Source organism: Maniola hyperantus, chromosome 8, assembly GCF_902806685.2.
Source record: "Maniola hyperantus chromosome 8, iAphHyp1.2, whole genome shotgun sequence".
Taxonomy (NCBI): domain Eukaryota; kingdom Metazoa; phylum Arthropoda; class Insecta; order Lepidoptera; family Nymphalidae; genus Maniola; species Maniola hyperantus.
Genome location: NC_048543.1, coordinates 4,054,290 through 4,074,127, shown reverse-complemented (window position 1 = coordinate 4,074,127; position 19,838 = coordinate 4,054,290). Strand labels below are relative to the sequence as shown.

At 39.7% G+C, this 19,838-nt stretch overlaps 2 protein-coding genes across 2 annotated transcripts; both read left to right on the top strand.

The window, feature by feature from the left end:
• The first annotated feature begins 3,456 nt into the window (after positions 1 to 3,456).
• LOC138402676 (uncharacterized) lies at positions 3,457 to 4,110 on the top strand. The gene has a single exon (XM_069500253.1). It carries the CDS (start codon positions 3,457 to 3,459, stop codon positions 4,108 to 4,110), a length of 654 nt encoding a protein of 217 aa, XP_069356354.1.
• A 784-nt stretch (positions 4,111 to 4,894) lies between these two features.
• LOC117984506 (phospholipase A1 VesT1.02-like) lies at positions 4,895 to 18,345 on the top strand. Its single transcript, XM_034971139.2, has 7 exons — positions 4,895 to 5,245; positions 5,697 to 5,745; positions 11,670 to 11,937; positions 13,014 to 13,162; positions 13,804 to 14,030; positions 15,692 to 15,848; positions 18,225 to 18,345. Exons 1-7 carry the CDS (start codon positions 5,197 to 5,199, stop codon positions 18,343 to 18,345), a joined length of 1,020 nt encoding a protein of 339 aa, XP_034827030.1. The 5' UTR covers positions 4,895 to 5,196.
• The last annotated feature ends 1,493 nt before the right edge of the window (positions 18,346 to 19,838 follow it).

The following is a 19,838-nucleotide window of genomic DNA, read 5'->3' as shown; positions in this document are numbered from 1 at the left end:
TACACCATATTATTATTTTATACTTAATACAGCATTTAAAAAGAGTTCTTAAGGAGTTTTTTTTATTCCATTGTAATAGGTACCTTTTTGTAGTCCACGCGGATGAAGTCGCAGTGTGAGATTAAACAAACAAACACACAAACTAATGTAATTTCAAGAAGAAGAATGAAGGAACAATATGATGTGTTTACTTTTGTAAAGTTCCTACCTAGCTCCTACCTACTACTTCGTTTGTTTTGTACGTAACTACCTACTAATTTATATTATTCCGTTTACGTTAATTTATTCGTCACCTGCTATATGGGACATCAAAGTCATTGTAGAATGCTAAACAGGGTTACCAAAATACATATTTAAAAAATCAGTTTAAACACTAGACTAATAAGTACACGATCTCCAGGATGAGCGTCGAGTGAGAGAGGCACCGCCCTGGCGCACGTTCTTCAGAGTTCCAGTGTACACTGATCCGCTAACTCAGTGTCTTATGGTAGGGGAGCCCAAGAGGGGATTTTGGGGTTTACTCGAGCTCGTCAGATTAAAACAAGGTAAGTTAATTAGATGCAGAAAATTGTGCATTTCATTGATCTGACAGTTTGAGCGTGACCTAAGGAAATGGGAGAATCACAAAGTTTCAAACATCGGCCATGACTTTTGGTTGCGTCCAAATTGTCAGTTTTTTGAATAAGAGCTACTTAAGGATTCACTTAACATCCCTTCTCAATATCTGACGCGCTCGATAAATATTTTTTGGGTCTATTTTCTTATTTATTTTAATTCATAGACTCACGCTTGGCTCCAATTAGACCTGGTGGGAAGTGATAATGCAGCCTAAGATGGAGCGCCCCCTTCTACACCTTCGTACGACCACCCCCACCATGCAAACCGGCAGATTTTTACGATAAAAACACAATATGGGGCGCATTATATACGCTCGAGTATTTCTTTGAGGTTTTTTTTACATTTTTGAAAACCTGTACGCACTCTCCCCACCAGTGAAGGGGTTTTACATCATATAACCTTTTTTTTCTTTTTTGCACCTAATCTTCACAATCCAATAGGTTAATTACTTAATTAGCTGACCAAAAATGCAGCACAGCATGAACTTCTCCATTGTTTTTTTGTCAAAAAAAGATTTTTAAAATTCAATCCCTAAAGGGTTAAATCAGGGGTTTGAGTGTAGTCCATGCGGACGAAGTCGCGGGCATAGGCTCTCTCTCTCTAATACATAAGGTTTTCTGTTTCACTGCCACTGTTCGCACTATGTGCATATTACAAATAGGTTAGGTACCTATTTGTAATATGCACAAAATAATATCTCTTTCTTAACTTTTTATCAAGGTAGCCAAAATAAACATAAATAGATAGATACCATTTACTTTAATTCATGAATAAATTAAACTAGGTCTATAAGATAAGAGATCTAAAAATTATAACCGTAGACGTACTTACTTACCTAGGTACCTAGCATTGGTTAGGTATGTCTACAAATTATAACTGTTTTCATTCTTTAATAGTTTTGAAATTAGGAAATTATAAATCACCTAGTGTAGGTTCTAATATGATGAAAGAGTAAATCTAAATTAGAATGTTAGGTAGGTAGGTGCTTTATAATAATTATTATTTTTTGAATAGATAATTTAAGAACCTTGATATTTTTGGTATACTTATTAAATTTTTAAGTAAGCCATTTCAATGGTTAAGCAATAATTATAATATATGCGAATGCATATATTATAATTACAGTATGGAATGTAAAATATCTTATGCATTATGTAGATAATTTTTAATAATGACGTAGGTAGCCTATAATTCTATTTGTATTATTTTAGCAAACAATCGGTCAACCTCGATACAGACGGACGTTATAATCAAAATTCATTTGGCTGTAGCTTAGTGTAACTTATCACTTTAGATAGGTACCTAGATAATAATATGTTGTAATAATTATTATGTTGGAGAAAATTTGCCATTTAAGTATTGACAAAGGTGATTCGAGAGCTCTATACCTACTTTAGCAGATTTACTTTTACGTACTAACTCCAGTGTTATACATATTGTGTTAACTCGAAACCTGAAGCTCACGATAATGAAGTCTATCGCCCGATTAAGGGTTCTCCTTACGATTTGCATCTTAATGCTCCTGGTGCGTCTCTGACATTGTGTAGAGACAACTCCTTGGTCCCGAAGGAGGGTTGCCTTAACAGGCGCCACTGGCTGGGTCGCGCGAATAGAACTACCACGCACCCACAGAGTGACTATGAGAAGACTATGATATTACATACAGAGGTTCAACGAAGCCGTCTAGACAGAACACGAACGAACGAACACGAACAAGCTAGACTATATTTTAGTTGGTGGGTTAACGTTGGTAAACCGGATCATGGATATATATATGAAAATATGTTAAAATTTAGAAAAATATTTAAAAATAAATTAAAATGGTGCCAAAGAAACCAAGAAATGATAAAGATGGATATGATAGCTGAAAATAGAGATAAAAAGAATTTTCCAAAGTTTTGGAAAGCCACGAAAAGCCTCCAACATAAGGATGTACTACCCGTAACAGTGAATGATGAACAGGACCCGAATAGAATCGCTGACATGTTTGCTAATCATTTTAAAGTGCAACCTATGGAAGGGGGTAGCGAGCAAAATGCTGAGACCATTGACTCCGATACATCCCTGCAGCAGAACTCGTCTGTTGATCTGAACAATATTTTCACTCCTGATAACATTGCGAAAACTGTAAGATGTATAAAGCGTGGCAAATCTCCGGGACACGATGGCCTCAGCATTGAGCACATACTCTACGCCAGCGATGAAGTTTATCGGGTCTTGTCCATTATATTCAAGGTATGCTTAAAGCACAGTTATTTACCAAAGGGCCTTATGAAAACGATAGTTGCCCCCATCGTAAAAAATAGAACCGGCGATCTGTCTAATCTTACCAACTATAGACCCATATCGTTAGGTACTGTTGTCGGAAAAATCTTGGAAAGGCTCTTACAACCCGAACTGACCAGGAATTTTAATATTGATGATGCTCAGTTTGGTTTTCGTGCCGGACTCTCCACAGATTCGGCTATTTTAAGTCTCAAATATACTGTAAACTATTATGTTAATAGAGATACTTCAGTATATGCATGTTTTCTAGATCTAAGCCGGGCATTTGACCTCGTTAATTACAAAATACTATGGCGTAAACTTGATAGACACGTACCAAAAGAATTAACGAATCTGTGGAGATTTTGGTACGAGAACCAAACTAACTACGTAAAATGGGGCGATGCACTCTCTAGTGAATACAGACTAGAGTGTGGCGTTCGTCAAGGAGGGCTGACGTCTCCGGACCTATTTAACCTTTATATCAATGACCTTATTGGGAGGCTGAGAAGTACCAAAGTCGGTTGCCATATTGGTAACATCTGTGTTAACAATTTGAGCTACGCTGACGACATGGTGCTTCTCAGCCCCTCAATAAACGGACTTAGGAAACTGCTCAATATTTGTGAGCAGTTTGCTGCAGAACATGCTCTCAAATATAATGTAGCAAAAACTGAAATACTCGTCTTCAAAGCGGGCAAGGGTCCGGAGACCGTTCCGCCGGTGTATTTGAATGGGTCGTCGGTTCGGGTTGTTAAGAGATTTAAATATTTGGGCCATATTTTATCAGAAGACATAAAAGATGACGGAGATATGGAGAGGGAGCGCAGGGCTCTTTCGGTACGGGCTAACATGATAGCGCGCAGATTCGCTCGTTGCTCTGATGATGTGAAGGTGACGTTATTTAAAGCTTTTTGTCAATGTTTCTACACATGTCAGCTGTGGACAAAGTTTACCAAGCGCAGCTATAATGCACTTAGGGTACAATATAACAACGCCTTCCGCATCCTAATGAAGCACCCGCGTTTCTGCAGTGCTAAAGCTATGTTTGCTGCTGCAAGGGTCCCTGACTTCTTCGCCATACTCCGAGCGAGGACGGCTTCCTACTGGGAAAGACTGACATACAGTACCAACGCTATCTTATGTGCTATTGTAGAGGATCTTAGTAATCCTTTCACAAAACATTGGTCCAACCTGCATCGGTACGATAATAACACCTTTACTTAGATTAGTTTATTTTTAAATTGTTAGCTCCATTTTTTTATTTTATTTTTTTACATTTATTGTTAGTCAATTCAATTCTAATATTTAATGTAATCTGCTCCATATTGTGTGTATATTGTTATGGGTTGTAACTTGTTTTGTCATTGCCTGAAATAAAATTATTTTATTTTATTTATTATTTAAAGAACAATCGTGCAGTAAGTGCGGGACGAAGGAGCAACCCGAACAGTACCCGTAGTACAAGATTTTACGTCTCACCAAACGAAACCAAATTCGAGAGTCGAAATACTTCCGCGTTACAGTAAAATGGACCTAAACAGCCTTGAATTGAAGTCAAATATTCAATGCCACTGATTTTAATTTCGCAATGTTTCCGCTTGGAGCGCTGGCTGTAGAAGTGTAGACAAACTTGAGCTTTAAAACAAGGCTTTTAAGATCCAGTTTACTGTAACGCGGAAGTATTTCGACTCTCGAATTTGGTTTGGTTTGGTGAGACGTAAAATCTTGTACTACGGGTACTGGCCTATAGTAGGTGAAAGGTCGAAATGGCCGGGGGGTATGAGGCGGGGTGACACCCCGCACACTCGCACGTCACCCGCGCTATACCTCACCGGGTTAGCGCGGGGGCTGTGCAGGTGTGCGGGGCGTCCCCACCCCGATTGCCATCCATCATCATTCAGACTCTGTGAGACAGACCAGCCACCAGACCACAGAATATACTCATGTGACGAGGCGATGCGTGGAACACCGTTCGGATTTAGTTCGTAAGAGTCCGACATAACCTCCGTGCCTCCCCGGGCGCAGTGGTATCTATGAAGGATTTCGGACGAAAAAAAGGGGCTCAAGGTGACGATTTATCAGTGCGAAAAAAAATCATAGAGATTAAAAACACGTGTTTCCTATCAATTAAAATTTATGTCATGTTTCGGCGTTGGTTTTAACATTGAAATCGGATGTGAAGCAGTTTATTGGTATGTGCGGGAGTGTTTATATTGTAGTGTTTGAAGCGCAGCGCTACGGCGATAGCATACGCACGTAAAAACGCTCGAATTTGCCGAAAAAATAATCGTTTTCGGTTTAATTTTGAACATGTGCAGTTGCAACAAAATGTTTTGGACTGTTTGGGTCATTTTAATTGGTAAGTAACCTAATAGGAATTATAGGAATATTTAGAAAAAAGTATAATATATTAACTACTTAACTATATTTTAAAAATATACTTCTTACTTAACTATTGTAAACTGAAGAAATTCTATTTATAGATGATTTTAGTTAATATGCTCTTTTGTGTTATCTATGGGTATATTTTTCACATTTGCTGTCTTTGAATTTTTAACTAAAATATAAAGAAATATGGTTACTTTTAAAATGCGTTTTCCGGATGCCGATCGCATTTTTTATGGTATTGCAAACATTTTTTTTTAATAACAATAAAAGTAATTAAGTACTATTTAATACATTCAAAAGTAATATAAATTAATCTAAATAATAAAAATTCTTTATACCTGATAATATATCTAGTAATTAAATAAAATACATAAACTCCAATATTTTTCATGTCATTTACCTATGTAAAATAAATATTTCAGGGTATTCACTCGATTACTCACATGGGGTCTGGCTCAGATGTTATAAATCGTAAGTAGTTATACTTTTTTGAAGATGTGTAACGGATCACTTGGCACTCATAGTCCGTACAAAATGACTTCTCACGCGCCATTTTAACTCTATGGGTTCTCCTTTAAAATAAGGACTAAAATCATACTTTTGTCTTGAAATTTGACACAAAGTTAACTTAATATAACGGTGCGTGAGAAGTCATTATTTACGCATTATACATAGGTAAAATGCTGAAATCCTGATTTTTAGGGTTCCGTACCTCAAAAGAAAAACGGAACCCTTATAGGATCACTTTGTTGTATGTCTGTCTGTCGGTCTGTCAAGAAACCTACAGGGTACTTCCCGTTGGCCTAGAATCATGAAATTTGGTAGGTAGGTAGGTCTTATAGCAGACATTCGAGGAAAAATCTGAAAACCGTGAATTTGTGGTTACATCACATAAAAAAAATTGTAGTCATGAACAAATAATTAATATTTTCAATTTTCGAAGTAAGTTAACTACTTATATTATATCAAGTGGGGTATCATATTATTACAAGGCTTCATCTGTGCATTCTAAAACAGATTTTATTAATTTTTATGCATCACGGTTTTTAATTATCGTGCAAAATGTCGAAAGAATACGACTGTAATACGGAACCCTCGTTGCGCGAGCCTGACTCGCATTGGGCCGGTTTTTTTGTTACAGCGGCAACGGTTTTTTTTTTCATAAATCGTAACCTCTGATTCTGTAAAATCTATGGCACAATTAACTCTTTCGATATTGTAATCTGCGGCCCTATTACTAACGTAAGTTTTGGAAGTTTTTATACTAGACAGTGACAGAGCTAATTTTTATTCTAATATCGTTTTCGTGTATAATCATCTTATTAATTTAACATACCTAATTAATGAATATTTTGCGTTATTTAATTTAATTCTACTTTCTAAAATATATGATTCGACGTGCTAACATTTATTTATTTATTTATTTTTTGTTACTAAGTCAAACTTAAATCCTTTAAATTGCAGATAATCTTTTATATTTGCCCTTTATAGAGTATACTACTAAAATCTAGATGATGCCCGCGACTTCGTCCTTGTGGACTTGGGTTTTTTAAAAAAATTGTGAAAGCTTTGATTTTCCGGGATAGAAAGTACTTATACTTAGGTTATGTAGGATTCCGGGATGCAAGCTGTATCTGTAAGCTGTATAGCAATCACTTACAAAGAATTCTGCGAGAAAATCGCGCGGCTAGACCTTACCCTTCCACTCACTGTACGTTACAAAATCAAAACGTCCAAAAAAAGAATAGTTTTTGTTAAAATAAATAAATATGGGGCCTTATGCACCTACGTAAAGCTTTTCCGAGCAGCATTTTAATAAAAGACCTGCAGGGGCTATTGTTAAATTTTCCATAAGGTTAACTACCTACGATTATGTGTACGTGTGTATCAAATTCGGTTGGAAACAAAAATAATCGCATTTTTCTAGTTTCAACCTTGGTTAAACGAGAGGTCTTCTTTTAATTTTCTTTAACAAAGACCTCTAATATTATACTTACTGAATGGGAATCCTTACTAATTTTTATATCTACATATCTCCTTGATAAGTATCGACGTAAGTACCTACCTACTTACCTGTGTAAAACTTTTGCCGCTAAACCGATCTTGTAAATAAGTATATAAAAAGAAAAGCTGACTAACTTTTTTATTTTTTTTTATTTATTTATTCAGACCTATATCCAGATATACATATCACCTGGTGGTAAGTGATGATGCAATCTAAGATGGATGCGGGCTAACCAGGAAGGGGTATGGCAGTTTTATTAAACCCATACCCCTTTGGTTTCTTCATGGCATCGTCCCGGAACGCTAAATCGCTTGGCGGCACGGCTTTGCCGGTAGGGTGGTAACTAACTGCGACCGAAGCCTCCCACCAGACAAATGATGAGACTGGCTGATCTATAAACGCACAGCTCAACCTAGTGGACTATTTGGCATGCAAGTAGCTATTAGAAAGTAGACATCCAGTAATAAAGGATTTTTGAAAATTCAACCCCTAAGGTGGTAAAATAGGGGTTTGAAATTTGTGTAGCCTACGCGAACAAAGTTGCAGGCATAAGCTAGTTAGAATACTTATAAATGGCATACGTAACTTAGAGATAACTTTAATCTGGATATTTTCCCGTGAGGCCGCCTCACGGGAAAATAGAATTCCACTTCCAATACTTGCAAGTATTACCTATCATGATCAACCCATCACCGGCTCACTACAGAGCACAGGTTTCCTCTCAGAGTGAAAAGGGTTTTGGCCATAGTCTACCACGCTGGCCATGTGCGGATTGGTAGACTTCACACACCTTTGAGAACATTATGGAGAACTCTCAGGCATGCAGGTTTCCTCACGATGTTTTCCTTCACCGTTAAAGCAAGTGATATTTTATAATTAGGTACTTAAAATGCACATAACTCCGAAAAGTTAGAGGTTCGTGCCCGGGCTTGAACCCCCGACCTCCCATTGGAAGGCGGACGTCCTAACCACTAGGTTACCACAGCTTACCTATAGTAGGTACCTATTAATTAAATATAAGTATCTGTAAAAAAAAATTGTGGTCTACGCGTATCACTAATAGATGATAAAATATCATCCGCACATTATAATAATTGCTTTGCCAAGGTCTTCATAACTAGACTAATGGGCCGTCCCACATTGTTTAGTACAGATTATCGTATTTCTATACGTAACACCACATTCGACCGCTTTCTTTTCGACTGAGTGAGTTTGATTTTGTTTGTTGTATGCGTAAGGGACCGGTTGTTCGTCTTCGCGCGAGGTGAATTATGTATTCATTTTCATAATAGAATTAAGTAATACAAACAAAATGAAACCTTGAGATTCAGCACAGAACAGGTGGAAAACCGCTTAAGAGTATTTCTAAAGAAATGAAAATCCATACCTACTTACTAACATTATAAATGCGTAAGCTTGCTTAGGTTCCTATCTGTAATTTTTCACGGCGCATCCGATTTTGACTTAGATAGCTTGCATCCCCGAGACGAACATCTAGGCTACTTTGAATCCCAGAAAATCACAATTTTAATCGGGATTTTAAAAACCTAAATCCACGCGGACGAAGTCGCGTGTATCATCTCGTTAAAATCAGCGTCACCAACCCATCGCCGGCTCACTACTGAGCACGGATCTCCTCTCAAAATGAAAATGGTTTGGCCATAGTCCACCACGCCAGCCGTGTGGATTGGCAGACGTCACACGCACCTTTGAAAGCATTATGGAGAACTCGCAGATCGTAGGTTTCCTCACGATGCAATCTTTTCAGCAAGTGATATTTTATCTTTTAACTTATCGAACCCGCGACACTCCAATTAGTAGGCAGACGTCTTAACCACTAGGCTATTACCGCTCTTACAAATATCAATATTTTAATATTAAATTAAATTCACGACCCAACAGTTTAACCGATTTTGATGAAATTTGGTACAGAGTTAACATACATCCCAGAGAAGGTCATATAGGCTTTTTTATCCCAGAAAATCAAAAAAGTCCCACAAGATTCTTAAAGGCCTTTCCGCTTTACCGATTTGTACGAAATTTCGTACAGAGGTAGCTTGCGGAAATTGACATAATTAAGCAACTTTTAGTCCCTGAAAATCAAAGAGTTCCCACGGGATTTTCAAAAAACCTAAATCCACGCGGACGAAGTCACGGGCATCATCTATAGTCTAAATAGGTATATAAAAGGAAAAGGTGACTGACTGACTGATCTATCAACGCACAGCTCAAACTTCTGGACAGATCGGGCATGCAGATAACTATTATGACGTAGGCATCTGCTAAGAAAGGATTTTTGAAAATTCAACCCCTAAGGAAGTGAAACAGGGGTTAGAAATTGGTGTAGCCCACGTGGACGAAGTCGCGAGCATAAGCTAATTTCTTATAAAATGCATAAGTAGAGTCAGAGTTCTTTAATTGTTTTACATCAAACAATAGGGTCAATTGATGAACCTTGATGGCTTAATTTCCTTGATTGTTTTGGTGGGCATTTACCTGCTTACATTTTGATATCGTTCGCAAGGTTTGTAATTAAGCATATTCGATAGTGATTAAGGACATAGGGGTCCGAATAAGGACATGAACTAATTTTTATGCAAGTAACAGTCGATGACCTCTTGGTACAGCAGTTCTTTTTAGGGTTCCGTACCTCAAAAGGAAAAACGGAACCCTTACAGGATCACTTTGTTGTCTGTCTGTCTGTATGTCAATATACCTACAGGGTACTTCCCGTTGACCTAGAATCATGAAATTTGGCAGGTAGGTAGGTCTTATAGCTGACATTCGAGGAAAAATCTGAAAACCGTGAATTTATGGTTACATCACACACAAAAAAAAAAAAACTGGTCATGAACGTCACGTCACGGTCACGCAGTCTTAACCGCGACGCGTGTGCGAACTGACTCCTTCTGAAAAAGGACCCCGGATGGGTTCGAAACTACTCGGGCTAACGTCGAATAAACACGTGAGTATAGCCTATATTATATATATATATAGTATCGTGAGTGAGAGATATTATATAGGTATAACAGCTTTAATGAAACCAAACAAAAATAGCCAACCGAATAGCAAGCAACAGTAGGTAATCGGTTAATATCAGTTCTATTTTTATTCAATTATACTTATCTATTGTATTACAAGTGAATCATAAAAATATATCTTAGAAGAGCAGAGAGTCTAAGGCCCGGTTCATACAGAAGTGAAGAATGGCTTATGGCAGAGACGTCATTATGCCATGTCGTAACTCCTGTTAAATAGGTTCCAGAGACATTCCCGCTCTAGGTAGCGGTAGGTAGGTACTCGATAGTCGATATAGCTTATTATGAACTGCTTAGTAGTTTTGTTTGTTAGTGATAAACCTTCCCAATCACAGATGAGATGATATTCTGGTCATGGCAATAACGAGTAAGTAGGTATGAGTAGGTATGATCGTTGACCGTGAATGTTACTTTTTTATAAAATAATATGTATTGGTAATAAAAAGTTATAATGAAGTCTCACATAAAAACGATAAGTAGATAGGTAAGGCCGACCATAATATTGCAAGTCACATGTCTACTAAAAAATGGGTTATTTCCCGTTTGAATCCGTCTCTAAAACTTTCCGGACAGCAGGCCTTTGACTTATCTCAGTGACTTGTAAAATAGTTGTACTTCACAACGGACAACGACTTCGCCATGTTTCTAAGTATGCTCGTAGGTGTCGTTTAATCCAAAGATTCTACAGTCTACACACATACAGTGCGACAAGGCTCTTTTAGCACTTGAATGACATTGACAGGGGGGCGCTGTTGGAGATTTAGACTATTCAAACAAGAACAAAGGGGATACTTGACGGCAACGTTAGTTCCGATTTTCGCCACGCGCCAAAAGAGCCTTGTCGCACTGTACGTGTCTTACACGCAAGCGTACTTTATCTTCACTTTTTAAAATACGAATGTATAAGGGTTTGCCTGTCTGGAATTTTATAATTAGGAGGGAGGAGTAACGGCAACTTTACTTTTACGTCAACCTGCAACCGCCATCTCTCCCACTCCGTCCGTCCACTCCACAGAACCGTCAGAAGGTCGTCTATACAGGCGAACTATAAGTATTTGGACTGCAAGCCGAATGCAAAATTGCAGTTGGGATGTTGGATGATGATGTTGACACAATTGCCTCGCAACTGTCGATCGACTGCGCAGTCTGCTTGCAGTCGGCGGCGTGCAGTTCTAATACGGGCAATGCGCATTCAGTTTGAACTGCACACAGGCTGCGCAGTCGGTCGCAGTTGCAATGCAGTTATGTCAACTGCAATTTTGCAGTCGACTTGCAGTCCAAATGTAGTCCGCCTGTATAGATACAAGTTAAACAGCAGGCTTATTCTTATAGCTATGTTATTTTATCCACAGCTCCATGAACAACTACACATTTACGCCTCTAAACGACCCAGTGAGGCTTCTGCACGACCCCTGTTTCGACCCTAATCTTCGGACGCTCATATACACATTCGGGTACAGAGGAAAGTGCAACGGCCCAGCCACCACGGCAGTTCTTACTGCCTATATAGGCACTAAGAAAAAGAACATAATCCTACTCGATTGGGAGGAGGAAGCCAAGAGTGGTGTTTTGGGTATACCTCTTGGATACGCGCTGCTTGCAGTACCAAATGCTAAACGAGTGAGTGCCCTTTTGTTTGATCCACAGAAATCATAATTGCGATTTCCATAAACAATTTAGTACTGAATTCTAAATGATGCAATATTTTTTCGTGTACCTAGACCTGCGCAGTTTAAACCATAATTAGACAAGGTATTTTTATCTCATACCGAGGACTCCTTTTGCATACCTTAAACGTAGGATTTGGTCCTAAGGTTACCTACATTTCGGATGTTTTTACCTGTAAAGGGTAAGCTTTACCAATTCGGATAAACATACAAGTAATGTCGAACCTACCTACATTCTATCGGGTTTTTGCCACGTGCCAACCTGTTGCATGATACGATGTGCAACGTTCTCTAGGTCTAAGTAGTAGGAATGTATAGTACGCGACAGGTCGAGATGGCAATCGGGGAGAGGACGCGCCGCACACCCGCACAACCCCCGCGCAAACCCGGTGCGAGCGAGCGCGGGGGATGTGCGGGGCGTCCTCATAAGTCATTGCCAACTCGAACTATCGCGGACTATACCTACAGCACTGCTATTTGAAAGTTCCTTTTAAAAATCCGATTCTAATTGCCACTAAGAATACTTATTGAATTTTGTACGTACTGTACACGTATTTCGAATTGATGGAGAGAGCTATACTTATTATGCTTGGAGTTTCGCTACGTGATCAAATGATCAGAAATGAAGAGATCCTTAGGACAACCAGAATAGCTGACATATTGCCGACGTATTTAGCTCAAAGGGTTGCGGAGCTGAAGTGACAATGGGCAGGGCACACAGTTCGAAAAACCGATAGAGGTTGGGGTCCCAAGCTGCTTGAATGCCGCCCCAGAAGGCAAAGACTCCCTCCCGACTATAGATAAACGAACGACATCAAACGAGTCGCATGGATCCGAGACCGTGGCATGTGGAAGAGCTATTTCGAATTCGAGCGGACATTTTTCCCTACGTGTATAAAAACATTTTTACAGGTAGATAGGTGGATACGTAAATTAGTAGGTGATTTGAAAGAAGAAGAGAAGTATCTTCTGTTTCTAACATGCATTCAATTATGTACTTACTCCTCAAAAGAACAATGATATTTTCAGATCGGCCAAGAGCTAGGCGAAGCACTCTTAACGCTTTCAAGAGCTGGTCTGAACCTGAGCGAAGTGCAACTCATGGGACACTCGCTAGGCGCCCACGTGATGGGCTATGCTGGCAGGTGGACCCGGCAGAGGGGACAGGTTCTGTCCAGGTAATCATCATCATAATCAACCCATCCCAACCCTCACTAGTGAGTACGGATCTCCTCTCTCCCTTCTCATTCTATTCTTTTTCGCTGGCCAAGTGCGGATTGGCAGACTTCACACACTTTTGAGACTCTCAAGCATGCAGGTTTCCTCAAGATATTTTCATTCACCGTTAGAACAAGTGATATTTGACTGCTTAAAAAAAAAGATTCCGACGAATTGAGAACCTCCTCCTTTTTTTGAAGTCGGTTAAAAGCACACGTAACTCTAAAAAGTTAGAGGTGCGTACCCCGAATCGCACCTTCGACCTCCCGAATATGAGGCGGACGTCTTAACCACTAGGCTATTACGGGCCACTGCTCATGACCAGGTAAGGATACTTACTAAGTATACACTTGCTTCGTTCACGAGCTGGTCTGAACATGAGCAAAGTGCAACTCATGGGACACTCTAAGCCCAATCCTGACGGCTATACTGGCTATGCAGGCGTAGGGGACATCTCAATCGGTCCAGCAGTTTTTGCGTGATTTACAAACAAATAAACAGGCACACTATTACAGCACTAGAAGTCCTTAGAATAAATAAGAACCTAGGCCAAATGTAGGTACATTAAAAATCATACCGATAAACATTTTTCATGATTCAGGATCACTGGTTTGGATCCAGCCCGAGCATTCTTCGATGGCATGTTTTCCATACAATCCGGCTTGGATCGGACATGCGCGAAGTTCGTGGACATCATCCACACCAACCCAGGGAAATACGGCACCAGCAAGTCCACGGGAACGGTTGACTGGTGGCCCAACTACTCCGTTGATGACGGCATGCAACCCGGGTGCCCAAGTGGGAAGTTCGACATGTTTACTCCTGAAGGTAATAAAATAAGAAATTCATGCTTTTATGCAGTACGCCCTACCTATAGATAGGCCATTACGAACGTGCGAGTTAATTTTATATCCATACTTATAATATTATAAATGCGAAAGTGCGTCTGTCTGTCTGTCTGCTAGCTTTTCACGGCCCAACAGTTTATCCGATTTTGATGAAATTTGTTGCAGAGTTACATCCTACTTACATCCCAGGGAAGGTCATAGGCTACTTTTTATCCCGAAAAACCAAAGAGTTCCCACAGGATTTTTAGAGACCTAAATCCACGCGGACGAAGTCGCGAGCATCATCTAGTAGGGTCATAAATCATTACGGTCATAAGGAGTGAGAATGCCGCAGAAGTCGTTGTCGATAAAGGGATGCCGTTCGTCCAAAGTAGCTACTTTTTTATTTGTTTCCCTTCGCTCTTTGTAACCTGTTATCAACTATCGACAAATCCTTTTTTTAATGGTACACACAACACCAGAACATCTTGTAAGTGCGAGCGAAAGGTCTGATAAAAATGATTTATGGCTCAGTTCGCACGTTCATAATGGCCCAACTAAAACTATAACGCCAGGTAGGATCCCTTTTGCCATCCCTGTAAAATCTGTAACGGGCCAATCAGCGCGCCTGCCACATCTAAAGTATCAACTCGACTTTATCTTAACCTCTCTCCTCTCAATGAGAAAGATTAAGGTCTAGTCCACCACGCTAAACAAGTGCGGGTGGGCAGACTTCACACATTTGACAACATTATGGAGAAGTCTCAGGCATGTTTTCCTTCACTTTTCTTCATACCAAGTGATATATTTTAATTGATTGAAATACACATAGGTACTTACCTAATTAACTTCTAAAAACCTTCTTCTTTAGCTATCACCAGTTTTTTATCCAACTTATTGTATTTTTTTAAATTGTACTTGACTTTAAATTGTACTTGACTACTTAGTCGCTGAATGTTGGAATAATATTTCACCACCTATACAAAACGCGACAGGTCAAGATGGCAATTGGAGGTATGAGGTGGGGGACCTCCTGCACAGCCGCACATCACCCACGGACCCCCGCACGTCATCCGCGCTCCTGGTTAACCTGGTTAACGCGGGGGCCGTGCGGGTGTGCGGGACGTTCCCACCCCGATTGCTATCTCGACCTATCGCGTACCTACTGTACTTACATAATGAGAAAGACGTATTTTTTTGTGATTCATCATCATCGTCATCATCAACTGATAGACATAGGTCACTTGTAGAGACTTCCACACGCCACGGTCTTGCGCCGCCTGAATCCAGCGGCTCCCTTCCACTCGTCTACGCTTAGTATAAGATTTTACGTCTTACCAAACGTTGCTAGAATTCGAGAGTCGTAACACAATACCATCAAAGCAAAATGGACCTAAAGAGCCTTGAATTGAAGTCAAAAATTTAAGGCCACTGATTTTATTTTCGCAACGTTTCCGCTTGGAGCGCTGGCTGTAGATGTGTAGACAAACTTGAGCTTTAAAACAAGGCAATTAAGATCCAGTTTACTATAATGCGGAAGGTTTTCGACTCTCGAATACTATCAACGTTGGTAAGACATAAAATCTCGTACTAAGGGTACTGATGTCGTCCGTCCACCTAGTGGGGGTTTTGATGATTGACCAGGAATTATTGAACTTGTAGATCTCTGCAGTCACGATCGTTCATGGCGATATCTGGTAGAGTCCATACATTCAGGAACCGCGTTCCCGGCGACGCCAGCTGAAAACCACGACGCTTGGCTGTCTCTGAAACAACCACCTAGCACCACAATGTACATGGGGGAATTGGCAAATACTCGGTAAGGATGATCATCATCATCATCATCCCATCGCCGGCTCAATACAGAGCACGGGTCTCCTCTCAGAGTGAAAAGGGTTTTGGCTATAGTCTACCACGCTGGCCATGTGCGGATTGGTAGACTTCACACACCTTTGAGAACATTATGTTTATGGAGAACTCTCGGGCATGCAGGTTTCCTCACGATGTTTTCCTTCACCGTTAAAGCAATTGACATTTAAAACGCACATAACTCCGAAAAGTTAGAGGTGCATGCCCGGGATCGAACCCCCGACCTCCGATTAGAAGGCGGACGTCCTAACCACTAGGCTATCACAGCTTATTTGGATGGAAGGATGATCATAAAGGGCTTATTCCACCTTCCTAAATAAGACGTTCTAAATGGTTCAGTTACCGTCACACTAGCCGACTTTGCCACTTATTGATACTTTGCCCAAAAAGCAATAGGCTACTTGACTCATATCTAATTTCGTCCAATAAATGATTATTTATATAGTATTTTGCTTAAAACAACGAAATATATCAATAACAATTATTAAAAACGCAGGATGGATATATAAATCCAATTTAAAAAAATACAATTTTTATTTTTATTTGAAACGCAGAAAACGCTGTCAGCCATGATGTGACGTCATTAAATATGTAAACAAAGAAATGTCAGTCCTATGTCACGCGGGGACTAACGTAGTATCCATATATATAAAATTTAGAGTCCTGACTAACTTATATATCAACGCACAGCCTAAACATCTAAACAGCTGGGCCTAGATACATGAAATTTGGTGAGTGTGTTCTTTGTAGGTAAAGAGAAGGTATCCACTAGGAAAGGATTTTTTGAAATTCCACCTCTGAGTGGGTTAAATGGAGGTTTGAAATTTATGAAGTCCACGCGGGCGAAGTCACGAGCATAAGCTAGTTTTTATATATTTCTAAAAACTCATAGTAAACGTAAAAAAATATCGTTTTCTCTTTATAAATTGAATAAGTTATTAAGTAAGACTTACAACAAAGTGATCTTTGCAAAAATAAAAATTTGGGTTGAAGTCGTTAGTCATATAGGATCCCTTTAAGCAAGTCTTTGCGTGTTACGTATATTTATTTCACTGGGCACTCTAATCCACAACTTTCCTGTGGTCTTTATCGATGCGTTTTTTACATTCTCGGATGATGCAATAACGATAATTACTATATTTTTCATGTAAACTAGTATAGAAGTCATGTTTATTAAACTTTGGTAGGTTATGCTCAGTATATATAATGTACTCTGTGGTTATGCTGTTGTTTACAAATGCATGACGTCAGAGCACAGATAATCTATCGGCCAAACATGGCCGACAGTGTTTTCACCTGTCTAAGAAAAATATTTTTTTAAATTAAAGTTTTACGGTTTTTAGGGCGCAAAAAAATATAGTGTTAATTTTTTTGATATAATAGGACAAATATTAACCATTTAAGACCAACTTAAAAAAAATGTCAAGTAGCCTATTTATAAGCAAAGCTTATGCCCGCGATTTCGTCCGCGTGGACTACACAAATGTCAAACCCCTATTTCACCCACTTAGGGGTTGAATTTTCAAAAATCCTTTCTTAGCGGATGCCTACGTCATAATAGCTTACGTCATAATCTGCATGCCCACCCCGATCCGTCCACTAGTTTGAGCTATGCGTTGATAGATCAGTCAGTCAGTCACCTTTTCTTTTTATATATTTAGATTCGCTGTGTCATTTTTTCGATAAATTAACATTTAAACCAAAATTTGTTTGATTTTGATGGCGGGTTTAGTAATCCGGACTTTTAGCGAACATCGCACCGGAACGCCAAATCACTTGCCGGTAACTAGCCACGGCCGAAGCCCCCCCAGGCCAGACTAGATCAAATTCAGAAGTTATAAATCTCCAAATTGCCATTTTAGGCTAATGATTTATATTATAAATAATATCTATCCCGGCTGTACTCACGTGTCTAGTCGACTTTATCCCGACTAGTTTCGAACCCATCCGATAAAGATTTATATGCCATTTTTAGGGTTTCGTACCTCAAAAGGAAAAAGGAACCCTTATAGGACCGATCACTTTGTTGTCTGGCTGTCGTGTCTGTCAAGAAAACCTACATATAGCGTACCTACGTCCCGTAGGTAGATCTTATAGCACAAGTAAAGGGAAAAATCCCAAAAACCGTGAATTTATGAACGTGTGAAAAAAAACCTATATCACCATTAAAAAAATAAAAGAAATACTGAAAGAAATATAGATGGCGCTGTTGTCATTGACTTGTCATTAAAGTGTTGCATATAAAAATGTGAAAATACGATGGTATGGAACCCTTCGTTTGCGAGTTCGACTCGCGCTTGACCGGTTTTTTTATTTTATATTTTAGGGCTCGCGGCAACTTTTTCTTCCGCACAAACAGCCATCCTCCATACAGCATGGGCAGTAGAGGCATGATGCCGGACACCAACAGGTCGCCGCTGTCTACGCTCCTCAAGTTTGTGAGGTGATGACGATGACGAGTAGTTTGGCACATTCCACGACTGTATAAACCTACCATTATACAGTACGCGGCCGAAAGTGATGAACATCGACCTTTAAAATGACATTTCATCTTTGTAGAGCGTTGTCTCTGTCACTCATACCCATATGACGCTTTGTCAGTCTCAACGACCGAGACAGTGCTCTACTAATCTGCTGTCTCCTTCTAAAGATCGATGTTCATCACTTTTGGCAGTACTGTACATAGGCAGAGATAATATTACTTGTTAATATATTATCTCTGACATAGGTACCTGACGTAGTTGCGCAGTACATGAGGGCGACTTAACTGTGACCCTCCCGCACGGCGCAGCTTGTCGTACCTCAGGAACCGTCACACTTAAACGATAGACCAGATATACAATAATGTGACGCCAAACTTCTTGATCGCTGTGAGTACCGTCGCATTTTAATTCTAAACATACAAGTATCAGCGGAGAGCGAGAATAGAGCATACGCCCGCGTACCGCGTATTCCTTTCGGGTCGGAAATTGTACCGTAAACAACAACTTCAGAGCGATCATAAAGTTTGGCATCAGCTGTAAATACACACTAACGCCTGAAATACATGTCTGTGTGTCATGTCCTGGAAATGTGTTATGAAGTTCACACTGGAACTCGCGCAGTGCGGTGTGCTTCATACAATCTTTTGTTTTACATAATTGGGTATTTGACTACATCAAAAATAAATTATTTCTCAGTGATATATATAAATAGAGGGTCTTCCAAAATACGTAAAATCCACGTCCTTTGTTGGTTTTAAGTGTAATAACCATTTTAAATTATCGATTAAACTAAAAAAAGCACGTCAAATGATTGTGACGTCACACACCGGTATTTCATAGAATCTCGCATACTAAGCGCGCGTTTTGACGTTTGATAAAAAGTTACTGATTTGACTAGTTGTCAAATACCGTATTATGTGTACGACATGTATAGAACGCAACAGGTCGAGATGGCAATAGGCGTGGGGACGCCCCGTAAACCCCCGCGCTAACCCGGTGCGGGATAGCGCGGAGACGTGCGGGTGTGCGGGGCGTCCCCCCGCCTCATACCCCGATTGCCATCTCAACCGTAATATACCGAGCTATGACGTGACGTTCGCGCTTTGTGTTTCAGGCTTACCTAAATAAATATTGGTAATAATAGATTGTATAATTATGTAAATTGTAAGTAAGTATATTATGTTAAAATGGTGAAGTATTGTTAGAAGTGTTACTTAGGTAGTATCACTAGTTTGTGTAATGGTTTGCATTTAATTTGTATTCTATAGTAGTTAGATAATAATAGTAGGTAGGTAGGTACTACCCGTGCGCGATAAGTTGAGACTCGCCTGGAATGCAACTCTCCGCCCGCTTGCCCTGTAACTTCCCCTCAAGTTCCCGTGTTGTACTGTAGACAACGCCATTTTTTTAACATCTTAGTCTCGCGCTCCGATTTTTGTCTACAGTACAACCACGCG